At 41.5% G+C, this 11,984-nt stretch overlaps 2 protein-coding genes across 5 annotated transcripts; one reads left to right on the top strand and one right to left on the bottom strand.

Annotated features, from left to right (window-relative positions):
* The first annotated feature begins 3,486 nt into the window (after positions 1–3,486).
* On the top strand, positions 3,487–7,153 carry tmem54a (transmembrane protein 54a). Its single transcript, XM_029494072.1, has 6 exons — positions 3,487–3,640; positions 4,525–4,721; positions 4,949–5,008; positions 5,370–5,561; positions 5,669–5,806; positions 6,693–7,153. The coding sequence occupies exons 1-6, from the start codon at positions 3,628–3,630 to the stop codon at positions 6,828–6,830; spliced, it is 738 nt and encodes a 245-aa protein (XP_029349932.1). The 5' UTR covers positions 3,487–3,627; the 3' UTR covers positions 6,831–7,153.
* A 15-nt stretch (positions 7,154–7,168) lies between these two features.
* LOC115035990 (probable histone deacetylase 1-B) lies at positions 7,169–11,981 on the bottom strand. 4 transcript variants are annotated; one of them, XM_029494068.1, is made up of 14 exons: positions 11,834–11,981; positions 11,038–11,150; positions 10,829–10,946; positions 10,677–10,751; positions 10,403–10,541; positions 10,119–10,260; positions 9,944–10,036; positions 9,754–9,862; positions 9,493–9,633; positions 9,006–9,114; positions 8,637–8,767; positions 8,369–8,539; positions 8,172–8,223; positions 7,169–8,080 (listed from the first exon to the last, which is right to left on the bottom strand). In XM_029494068.1, the coding sequence occupies exons 1-14, from the start codon at positions 11,883–11,885 to the stop codon at positions 8,053–8,055; spliced, it is 1,473 nt and encodes a 490-aa protein (XP_029349928.1). In that variant the 5' UTR covers positions 11,886–11,981; the 3' UTR covers positions 7,169–8,052. The 4 variants fall into 4 exon arrangements, with proteins under 4 accessions (XP_029349928.1, XP_029349930.1, XP_029349929.1 ...); XM_029494070.1 differs by having other exon boundaries at positions 8,172–8,220; XM_029494069.1 differs by having other exon boundaries at positions 8,387–8,539.
* Positions 11,982–11,984: the final 3 nt, after the last annotated feature.

The following is an 11,984-nucleotide window of genomic DNA, read 5'->3' as shown; positions in this document are numbered from 1 at the left end:
CCTGGGTCAAACTTGGGATGGGGAGAAAAAAAAAAAGAAACTGAGCATGCGGTGTAAAAGGGAGAGCGCACACTGTACTGTCCTAACTACAGAGCTCAGCTCCCCACAGCGACATCTGGGTGGGAATACTCAAGCTTACCATGGACAGTTTCTACAGGCTTATTTGTATATGGTGGATCAAGAGTTAGCCTTTGGAGAGGAGAGAAAAAAGTTGAAGTATTCAAAGTCGTTTTCTGTGCGTTTATTTAGTCCGAAATTTATCATAAAACAGGCATGAGGATCCGGTTATTCTGCTTTGTTCATCCGCCTGAGGAAAGAATATATACATTAACTCAAAGATATTCAGATCATTGCAACAATACAACTAACAAAAATATAGCAAGTTAAAGGTACCTCAACAAAGCCAAGAAAATAGAGTGCAGTCCCTTCAGTCTGGGCTCCTGTTTTCTTTTAAGACAGTTCATTCCACATCTGAGCCCACCCCTCTCCTTTTGTTGCTTCACTTCTTCCTCGTAAGTCAACGTCTGGGATCCATCAATGCCTTTGGCAAATTTAATTTTGGAGCGAATTATCGGTCGGTCATTTGTCTCTTCTTGGGGAATCACAGCTGTAGCAACCTGTAGTTGAGCCAGCTCGTCTCTGGTTTGGTTAGAGTCAATCTGGTGTGGGCCATTTTCACTCATCTCAGATGACAGAGGGCTGTTGATCTTGTTGGTGGTTGCATCCAAAGGAAACTCCCGATCTGTACTTGATTGTGGCACAGGAAGGTTGTCTGATAGGTTGCTTTCCTTTAACTGGACTGCCAAATTGTCAGACTCAGCACCAATGTTGTGGCTCTGTTCCGCATCATACACCTGTCCAGGTAGCCAGAGGGTCAATCTGGTAACTGGATCATGACTCACAACCACTATCCCGTGTGGAGGAGAGGAAAGCGCACTTCTTGATGTAGAAGTACCAGAAACCACATCGTCTGTCTCTTCAGCAGTACCTGAGGGACCAGGGTTGGCTTCTTGTGTGTCTGGGACATCAGAGTTGATGCTCATCTTGGTGTCTTTGTCAACAACTACTAAGGGCCCCATGCTGACAGTAGCCTTGGCATCTGAAAATACATATACATGGATTTATGAGCCACTGAGCTAAACCAGACTCATATCCACTACTCTACTTTTTTCTCCCTTCCTCTCTTGGGTCAGAGAGGAAGGGAGGGGGGAAAAAAAAAAAAAAAAAAAAAAAAAAAAAAAAAAAGAGGCAATGCTGACCTTCAGGAAGTTGTCTGACTGATGGTCCTTTACATTTTACGCTACAGCATTCACACACCTCAACATCTCCACTTAGGTCCTCCCACCTGAAAGGGAAAGTGAACACTGCAAGACTCAAAGTCACAAGATGTGGTTTGATTAACAGTACTCTACCTTGACTGGATTATGTTGTAGTTGCAGGATTTGGAGCCAGAGGTGACACCCTGGGCTGAGATGAGCACACTGCAGTGGATGTACAGCTATGGGGAGGAAGAGGTCATAAGGTCACATCAGATCAGCAAAAACATGCCAGTGAGCCCCTTTTTTTTTTTTTTTTTTTAAATTAAACTCACCTGAGACATGAGATAAGATGTGTTCAGAACAAAATTAACCACATCCCTTCTGTTTGAGGCCACAAATTGTACAATAGGATGAGGAGACCCCAACGGAGCTGCACAGCTGGAATGAAGACGTGTAACTACGGTGAAAATGAGCCACAGCCAAGAAAGGATAAACCGCAGATGGGCTTCTTACCCTTTATTCATTATGAGTGAATGTCTAGGTTTGGCTTGAGGCTCAGGGGACGCAGAGACAAAGCAGGATTGGATGAAAAGCTGCTGATCAGGCCTGGTTTGAGAAGAAACCTGGAGGTTGACAACGTGGCCTCTGTCATAGACATTTGACTGGGCAGCACTAGTCCAAGATGCTGTTGGAAACAAAAAAATAAGATACTAAAAAAACTTAAACAGAATCTTTAATTTAAAAAAAAAAAAAAAAAAAAAAAAAAAAAAAAAAAAAACCCTCACGATTCATGGCCTCAATGTTAAAGCTCTTGCCAGTCTCAGCAGGCATCATTGAGGTGAAAAAGACAGCATTTTCAGAAAACCTGAAAAGACAAGCATTTGTCTTTAGCACAGTTAAGTAGATAAGTTCAGTATGTAAAATCATGAGATGTTTTGCTAGCTCACCTGTTTGGGATGCAGGTGATTTGTACTGTGGAAGGAGTTTGCCACCAGTTCAGAGTTTTGAGATTCAAGTGGAGAGAGTTTGTCAATATTTTCAAGCCATTTTGGATCTGCAAGACACAGCAGTTTTAGAAGAGTCCTTATAAAAGGGTTGGAAATAAAGACAAGTCGGTTTAGCTCACCACATATGTAGTTCCACACTCATTCACACTGTATGTGAACACAAATTGGTTGGGTTGCTCGCCATTGCTATAGCAGCCATCACCCAGTTGTATCTCCTCCATAGACAGCATGACACCATGGGACTGTCGATCAACCAGCACAGTCAGCCGATATTCATCACAAAACACCTGAACTCTGGGAACATTCATGATGGGAGGGAACTCAGCAAGCATGTGAAAGTCAGGGGTTTGGGATTGCCAGGAGCTGAAGATGGTGTCATACGGAGTCAAATCAAAATTCCTTTCAAATGGAAAAGGCATGAGATCTCCAAAAAACTCTTTAAAACGCTGGGAAAATGGAGCATCCTCTTCTTTTATCGTAGAGGCCACCACAACAAAACGCCCAAACAAAAGCCAAAGAAATAGCTCTAGAATCCCCATTGTAAAACTCAAAGTGGACCAGGCACTCTGTTGACTCAGCTGCCGCTAGTGTGACATTAATAAGGTGCAGTGGCAGGAAGGACAGGTGTAGGCAATCGAGCTAACAACTGTGATCAGATGGGTCTCAACCTCAACACCACAGTTGCTGTTTTTGTGTGTATTATTGCTTCACAGGAGGTGTTTACAATAAACAAACTATTAGGGAAACTATGCATCTTGCTCATATAAATATTGTGAAAATTTCAAATCATTTCAAATCTGGCATGTTTTCACAATGTTTTAAAGATCACAATGCAGCTGTAAACTTTTAAGATAAAATCATGTGTCTATTACTGTACTGTCTGCTTCACATTTACATTAGGGAATACCCCATGTTTACTTCCATTTTCTGATCTTTTTTTTCCAGAAGAAGTGAAAACAGGAAATAAATGTGTAAAAGAAAGCTTTAAGGAAAGAAAGGACTGGGGCTTTACACTGCATAGATTTTTACATTTGGAGAAAAGGGTCACCGTCAATCTCGGTAATGTCCTGCAAACTTACAAACTTTTTCTTGTTATTTCACTTTGAAGTAGACGATCCTCAAACATGAGAAGTTGTCACGAGAGCAGCATTATTACGCTAAAGTTAAAGCCCCTCCCTCTGCCCCTTCTGGAATGTGACGTCTGTACAGGTATTGGGGGCGGGGCTTCTGGATACGTACGTGTGCGTCGGCAGGTGAGCGGTAATAGAGGAAGACAAGGACCAACGACTAGTAGCGTGTAAACAAGCTGTCAGAAATGACTTCAACACAACTTGTGCACTAATTTGATATAAGACTCCACCATGGTATATCTTGGTAAGTGAACTTGTGTGGTTGTTTCTGATCAGCGACGGACTGCAGGTCTATGGAGCAGGATAACGTTTTTAAGGCGCGGTCTGTGCCTTCCTTTTGTCTTTACCGCACGGAGTGCAGTTTTCCAGAATTTGTTAGTGGAAACTGTTTAATTTAGGCCAAGAAGTCAGCTTGGTAAATCATTTGGAGTTTCAACCTTCAGCGAAATGAAATGTTTTGTGCAGGACGGGCTATATGGGATTCACGATTGTGCTTTGATGCGTTACAAATGGTTCCACCCTACAGTGTAGTAAGCAGCTATCATTAGACAAAGAGTATTATGACCTAAAACACAGTGAGTATTTCCACAGCAGTCAGCAGAGGGACGGGGGCCATTATCTGTCCCTGCTCCCCCCCTCAGGCCAGGTTGAACACCCCACCCAAGGCTTTGTCTGGTTTGGTTCAGGAGGGCTATACGTGGGCTCCAGGGGTGGGTGCTGCACTGTTCCTCAGAGGAGGGAACGAATAATGCAACACAATCTCTGTCAGACCCCCTCTCTGAACCATAGATGCAGGTTTTTGCTGTCGCTGTGCATGAGGTTTCCCCGTCAGCGCTGCAGGGGCCGGGGATAATTGTGGTTGCTGCCTTATTCTCAAGTGTTGCTATGGTGTCCTAACCACTGGCCCACTTCCTTTACACTTTACTGAAACTGAAATGCTGTAATAAAGTCAGTTCTCATGAGATGTCAGTAGTGCAGTTGCAGCTTGTTCTATAATTCAGATCTTGTTTAGTAAAGAAATGTGCACAATGTCATTACACCATTTCTTCTCTTAGTCCCTGCCAGCAAAAAACTTGGCAGAGGTCACGATGTGCAGAGCCTAATGCAACACATTTCTGCTTCCTCTAGGAATATGCTGTGCCAACCTCAAGGACAACAAAGCCCTGATGAAAATGGGGCTGGGGCTGGTGCTGGTGGGACATGTCAACTTTGTTCTTGGAGCACTGGTCCACGGTGCTGTGCTCAGGCACATCAATGTGCATGAGCAGGCCCGCACCATGGTCTACGCCATCTCTAATGTCATTGCCATGGTGGCAGGCTTGGTGGTAAGTGGCAGGACATATGCATAAATATTGCAAATTATTTTGAATGTAACATATATCAGTGGGTCATAATTAGGTTTATCTCATCAGACTGGAAAAATATTTACTAATTTGTTGTTAGAGCCTGATCAGAAAACAGCTAATACCTGTAAGTTGTGTCAATAAATGGAAATCTTTAATCTCCAAATGTGCCCTTTCTTACTGAATGTGTGACTTCTTGTGTCTCTTAGGGAATTATTGGTGGAATAATAGGAATTCTCCTGTCCAAAAACAAGAAAAAGAGGATCCTGGTAAATCCGGCTTCTCCCTCCTTTAGCCACCACTCTCTGTCGTATTCTGGATCCAGTTTGAACTTGACCTTTGTTTTGAGTGAATGCTATGTGGAGATATGGATTTAAATCTGTTAAAATATATAGCCATAAAGTACCACTCAAAAGTTTGGATCCAATTTCACTGGTACATATGCAGAGAATTCTTTCAAAAGAATTTTGTGGAATATGTTGTCCTGCTTCCCTCTTTCGTTTACTTCAGAAAGTGAAGCCATTTATCTGCCCTGAAGTAAAAAGCATTCAGCAAATTAGTATAACTATTTTATTTTTTGCCTCAACACTTGTTGATTTTGATTAGCTTGTTATGATGTTGGCTTTGCAGAAATGGGTCCTGCTCGTCTTTGGTTTCCTGGCTGGTCTCCTGGCACTTGCCTCCACCTTGGGCTTGTCAGTGTCTGTGGTAAAGGCCATTATTGATAAAGGCAAGAGCCTTTTTACACACTGCAGGAATTTTAATGAGTTCGTCTCCTCTAGCATCACATATGAATGCCCCTTCGACCCCACCCGTATATATGTGAGTATTTATGTATTTATTCACTGGTAGTTTTGACAGTGACTTGATCTGCTGGGGAAAAAAACAGCTATCGATCATTTACGTACTGTGGTATTTGTCTTGACCAGGCAACTACGATCATTCTGTGGGTGCCACTCATTCTGATGTCCGTGGTAGAAATGGTGTTTTCATTCCGCTGCTTTGCAGTCTGCACTTCGTTCCTCTACCTGTGCCCATGCAGGAGGAGGCCGATCCATGCTAGGAGGGTGAGCCATCGTCCCATCAGGCAGTGTTTTTGCATTTCTAGCGAGAGTGTAGATCCTATGTTATGCAAGACAGTAATACGTCTTGTCATAACAAGTTCAGTCAAACGGTTGGTTCATATATTTACATCAGACAGAAAAATGCACATGGCAACTTACTTTTACAGGAAAAAACTGATATTTCTCATCTGACTATGACATTATGACAAAAACAACATTGTAACTCAGCATTAAACAACAACAATTCCAACATAAGATTTAGTGGTACACACACTGAAGCTAATTTAGACAGACAACAGAAACCAGTGATGATGGGTGACCACAGCAACATAACTGTCTGCCCCATCTCATGCTGTCTCGCTGTCATGGCCCTCACAAATGCCTGTTCATGTTTATCTCATATGTGGCCAGTTTTTTTTTATTATTATTATTTGGACCAATATTACCAACATTATGGTAAAACAAAATTTTAATGGCAGCTGTTGCAGAACCTGCTGAGCAGCCACTCAACCTGAAACTTTTAAACTGTGTTGTAAACAATTTTCATGTTGGTTTCTATGACTTGTGTCGTGGCTTACTGGAATAAAAGCAGCACCTTATCATTAGCCAGACAGATTTTTACAAATTCTACGGATTACTTGCTGTATGTGGGGTTTGAAAAACATAAAAAAACAAAACATACAAACATTAAAAAAAATATTAAGCTGTGACTGAGTTTTCATTTTGGCCTCAAGTTTGGAGCAGTGACTGGTAATTAACATCTTCTTTTAACCATTTTCCCAAATATCCATATATAGTTAAAAACATTCCATACATGCAATTCACTCTGCTCTGCTAAATCATGGATATTCTCTGATATCTCACTTTTTATTCACATTTACTGTTTCAGGTGCGTATCCAAAGAAATGTCGAAACTCCAACTCCGAAGCCAGGGAAAGATCCAGAGGTCACCCCTACAGCTGAGCCTGCAGAGCAGGATGAACTGCTGGATGACAGCACTGTAGTGCAGCAGAGTGAGTGGCTCTGAAGTAGCTAAACCTGGTAATGTAGTCTGCCAACTGCTGGGTCTGACTGGATAAGACACCATCTTGAGAGTTCATTTAGTTCACGTGTCTGTTACACGCTGAATGTCTGAAGGACATTTGGGGGACGTAAGCAAAAGTAATAGTGACATTTATTTCCTTCTACGTAAAAAGTAGGGTTTTTTTATCTGATGTAACACTGCTGTTTTGTTTTGAAAAGGTCAGCTTGTTTGTATAATTTTAAAAGTACAGAAATTTGTCATGTGTATCTTCACTTCAGAATGCTTATTTTTAAAAATGTAAGAAGCATACATTACCTCAAACCAGACATTATGACTCTTCACTTCTTATGGCAGTTTTTATTGTTTAAAATGTGGTCACACACTGGGGTCTGGCAGATTTGAATGACATTTCAAGCTCTCTGGTGAAACACTTACTACAAATATATACAACAAATGTATGAATTCTGGCATTTGTGTTCCTTCCCATCTTACACCAAGTACTATACATTAAATTGGACACCGAAGTCCAAACTGGAGTCTAAACCTGATGCTGGACCCAAACATTTTCAACATTGTGAGTCACAGAAATTTACCAAGGACCTTTTCACTTTGTCAGGTAAAGACACATCCTATTAAACATTAGATATAACATAATGAACTTATATTGGGACATGTAAGAGGTACATTGGTTTGGACAATCCCCTTAACCATTTTTGGTGACCTTAGCAGGCATGACCAATGACACATTGTATTAAAGAAAAGGAGCTATTGTACAAACATGCTTAAACTACATATTCAAAAAGGCACAGGACTAAAGTGAGACTGAAAAAACAACACAGTAACCAAAATATCTATGATTTAAATAAATTAAATCAATTAGATATATAAAAGCATACATGTACTAAGCCATCTTTACAGAGTTGCTTCACATGGGGAAAAGCACATCATTGCTTAAGAAGATCCAGCACAAAAAATAACAGCATTAAAAAAAAAAAAAAAAAAAATACTCAAAAACACTCAGTTTGACTCTAGTCCATAATCAACAAAGTTGAAAAGTTGTCCTAGAAAAACATGTAAAGATCCTCATCGCATCTGAAGGAGTAGGATCTTTCATTACAAATGTATAGTCCATTACCAATTGCCAGAGCAACAACCTGGAAAGAAGATCAAGCCAAAAAAAATCCGATCTGATCAGCTGCTCTGTTATCATTGGATGCTGAGGACCTCAAGGTGTCTTGGATTCCTCTTTTGGCCTACAAGACCCAGAGTAAGGTAATAATTAGCACTCCCGCTCATCAGCCACTTGCTGGAAAACATGGTCAATGAATGTGTGCACTTTCTCACTTTGATGTGTCCATTTTCTCCTCCTCTGGCACCTTCTCTTCTTCTTTCACTTCTGTAACAAAGTGAGAGAAAAAAATTATGGCCATCAAGATAATTCAGGGTAGTACTAATATATTCTGAATTAATGAGATCATTACAAGATCTATTTAAAAAGAGGGTGAAATTAAAAACAAACAAAAAACAAAAAGGATAGATACCTTTTGTTTCCTCCTCACCTTTCTTCTCCTTTTCTTCTCCCTCTTTTTCCCCTTCCGTTTTGGCTCGCTTGGCTTTCTTGAAGCTGGCTGCGTTTCTGCGACCTCCTTCACCTTCATCCTCTGAGTCAGAAAATTCCTCCTCACAAGCTATCCTCTTGTCATGAGCACGGACTACACGATCAGAAGACAGGACAGTTAAAATTTGACACTTTACAACACAATGCAGACTTTTTAGATGGTGAAAAAATGCCCACAAAAAGGTTATTACTGGAGATGCGTTTGTTGGGGTCTTCTTCATCCTCGTCTCCACTGTCTTCTTGCACAGCATCCTCAGGGATGGCTTGCATCTGCACCCCTGGGGCATGTGGCAGCATGCGCAAGTTCTCAAACAAGCGTTGCCTGAAGAAGAAAAAGCAGGTTGAATATATCGTTCACAAAGTGATCAAAGCAGATAAAATCAAAGACTTCTTCTGATTATGTTCTCAACTTTTCAATCACTATACAAGAAACATTTACGCTACTGCAGTTGCTGCTGAAATCTGTGAATCATTCTTCAGCTGATGGTGTGCAATGTTAATTGTGTAACACATTCAGAGAAAAAAATTTTGCAATTTGAATGACCCTTTCATGAACTCACTTGATCTTCTCCAAATAGTCGTTGGTGTTCTGGTTGGTCATGTTGGAAGGGCTGATGTGCAGCTTAAAGTCTGGACCGAAGTATTCAAAGTAGTCATTGTACGGGAGCTCTGTGAAATTGAAAGAGGTTTTTTTTTTTTTTTTTTTTTGGCTATACTTTTGTGTCAATGACAAGAATAACTGAAGAGTCTACTAAGGAAGTTGGGGTAAGGATTATTTTTTTATTACTGACTACTCTTATCCATCACAAAAAGACAAATGTCTTTTATTATAGCACAAAAAGATGTTTAAAAACATCTGTGATTACCAAAACTATTCAAAATTTGACAAATTAAAATAAGAACATTGACATATGTGAGAAGCTGTCTTAGTTTAATCAACTGATCATTTCTTTTAATTGTATATTTCATATACAATATATACTGATTATGTATTATACACGTTACCAGATTGCATATATTTAATACAACTTGAGCATACTGACTCACCATTGGGGATGGAGGAATCAAGAGCTACAGCAGTTTCATAAGTCCAGCACCGTGCCACATTGCGAATAGTGTAGCCCCCCCCACCAAGCATTAGCAGTGGGAGGTTGAAGCTCTTCATGTACTCGACACACTTAGCATGGCCTGACCAGAAATCATGGAGAGGGATTATCAAAATGTGTAAGAAAAACACCTTTAGTTCCTCTGGGTCATTTAAGACAGTGATAGATATTTGCTGGTATTTTAACATCATATTTCAATTACCTTTAATGGTAAGGTTAAAGCAACCAAGCCTGTCTCCTGACAAAGAATCAGCTCCACACTGCAGAACCACTGCGCTCGGCTGGTACATCTCCATCACCTTGGCCATGATCTACACAAACAACAACCACCACTTTCAAATATATCTGAACCTCTTGAGGAAATGTGGCCAGTAAGAAAATTATTTACTCACAGGTTTGAATATGGCTTCATATGACTCATCATCAATCCCATCCCTCAGTGGATAATTCACGGCATAATATTTGCCTTTCCCAGCACCAATGTCCTGCAGAGAACAAGACAAATATCAACTTGGTGTATTATAACTGCAACATGGCTTTAATCTACCAACTAAATTAAAGTCCTACCCTCAGATCGCCTGTGCCAGGGAAGTACTCTCCATACTTGTGGAAAGAAACTGTCATAACACGGTCTGTGGTGTAAAACGCCTCTTCAACACCATCCCCATGATGGATGTCGATATCTATGTACAGAACTCTCTGGTGGTATCTAAAAAGTGGGGAAAGAGCTTTAATGTTCATCTACTTAAACGCCACAAGGACTTTTTAATTTGACCAACCATTCAGAGTACTGTCTAATAATTCAAAACAACTTTGTTCTTGAGTGGCTCCAATAGATCCTTTGTACTTACTTCAGTAATTCCAGGATAGCCAGTACAATGTCATTAACGTAGCAAAACCCAGATGCCTCAGACTTCTTGGCATGGTGCAGACCCCCAGCCCAGTTGATCGCAATGTCTGTCTGCTGTTTGTTCAACTTCACAGCACCAGCTGGACCACAGCAAGGAGGCAAAGAATTAACAGCCTGCTTTTATTAAACTAAACAGATTACTGAGGCAGTGATGGCGAGATTAAAGTGCACCATAGCATGTTTGTAAGAATGGTGTTGAGGGAAGAACAACTTACCAACTGAGCCCCCTGCTGAGAGCTGGCAGAACTCAAATAAACCATCAAACACTGGACAGTCCTCCCCCACATTAACTGCAAGGCAACAGCATGCAAGTGAGCACAGTATATCTTAAGACAGCTCGATTCATTTCGCCCACAGTCAAACTTACATCTCTGCATCTGTTTGCTGTACTCTGACATGTTGTCTGGTCGGATTGAACGCAGGAATTTGATGTAGTCATCGCTGTGATACTTGGTCATTTCCTCACCACTCGCTTTGTGTGGACGCTGAAAAACAGGGGACAAGTTCCTGAGACTCAGACCCAAAGACAAACTCCACTGATCGGACGGAGCCACCTGTTAATCTAACTTAACATACATATATCTCCATCTTTCTGTAGAGGCCATAGTTGAGCAACAGGTTGTGTGTCATGCGGATTCGGTGGGGCTTCATGGGATGCCCCTGCCCGTAGTAATAATTCCCAACGTCACCTACAATGAGAGAAAAGAAGAGGTTGTATTATTAGTGAATTTTAATTTGGAGAGCTGAACAGATGTATGCATGAAGTGAGCACAAAATGTGTGTCTGGGCAATGGACGTCGATGCACTGAAGAGCTAAGTGACGGGACTCAACAATTCAACCCTGTATGTGTGTTATGATACTGCAGCCGGACCTCTCACTGTCCCATCAAATCACCTTTGTCGTGCTCGTTTGGATTACTTTCACAAAGATTACTGACCAAAGATATTATATTCTGGGAAGCTGGCCGGCATTTGGAGGAAGCTACGCGAGCCGCGTTACTGTTAGCTTAGTGCTGACGTTAATTGCGGTGACAATGAACTATTCGCGTTCCCATTGTTAGCTCGCTAGCTTGTAACGTTAACTAATCTTGATGAAGACGTGTGCTCAGGCACAGAAACGTGAAAGAGGTGTGCATTAAAAAAAACAAACATTGCATTTAGGGAAAGCGATCCGGTATTGGTGGTGGTTAAAAGCGTGTGCGGACTCGGCGTCAGACTGGTGAGAGCAGCCGGAGGCTCGAAGCTAACTCGGTTAGCTAACGTGCCCGGTTAGCAGCAGGCGAAATCAAACTGCAACGTTTGTTGACGCAAAGTGGCCGGTTTTCCCGGAGAGTCCGTCGGCTGTCCAAAGTGCAGGCCCGTAAGTACTCACCATCATAGTAGTAGCAAACTTTTTTCTTTGTTCCCTGGGAAGTAAGCGCCATTTTAGTCTTTTTGGCAGGCTCTCGCCACTCACACTGCAGGAGACAACAGCGACAAGGGGCGGATAGTTTGAACCGCGTCCAGCCGCCGTGACGATCCCA

This window comes from Echeneis naucrates, chromosome 22 (genome assembly GCF_900963305.1).
Source record: "Echeneis naucrates chromosome 22, fEcheNa1.1, whole genome shotgun sequence".
Lineage (NCBI taxonomy): Eukaryota > Metazoa > Chordata > Actinopteri > Carangiformes > Echeneidae > Echeneis > Echeneis naucrates.
The sequence above is the reverse complement of the archived record's forward strand: the minus strand, read 5'-3'. Positions and strand labels throughout refer to the sequence as shown.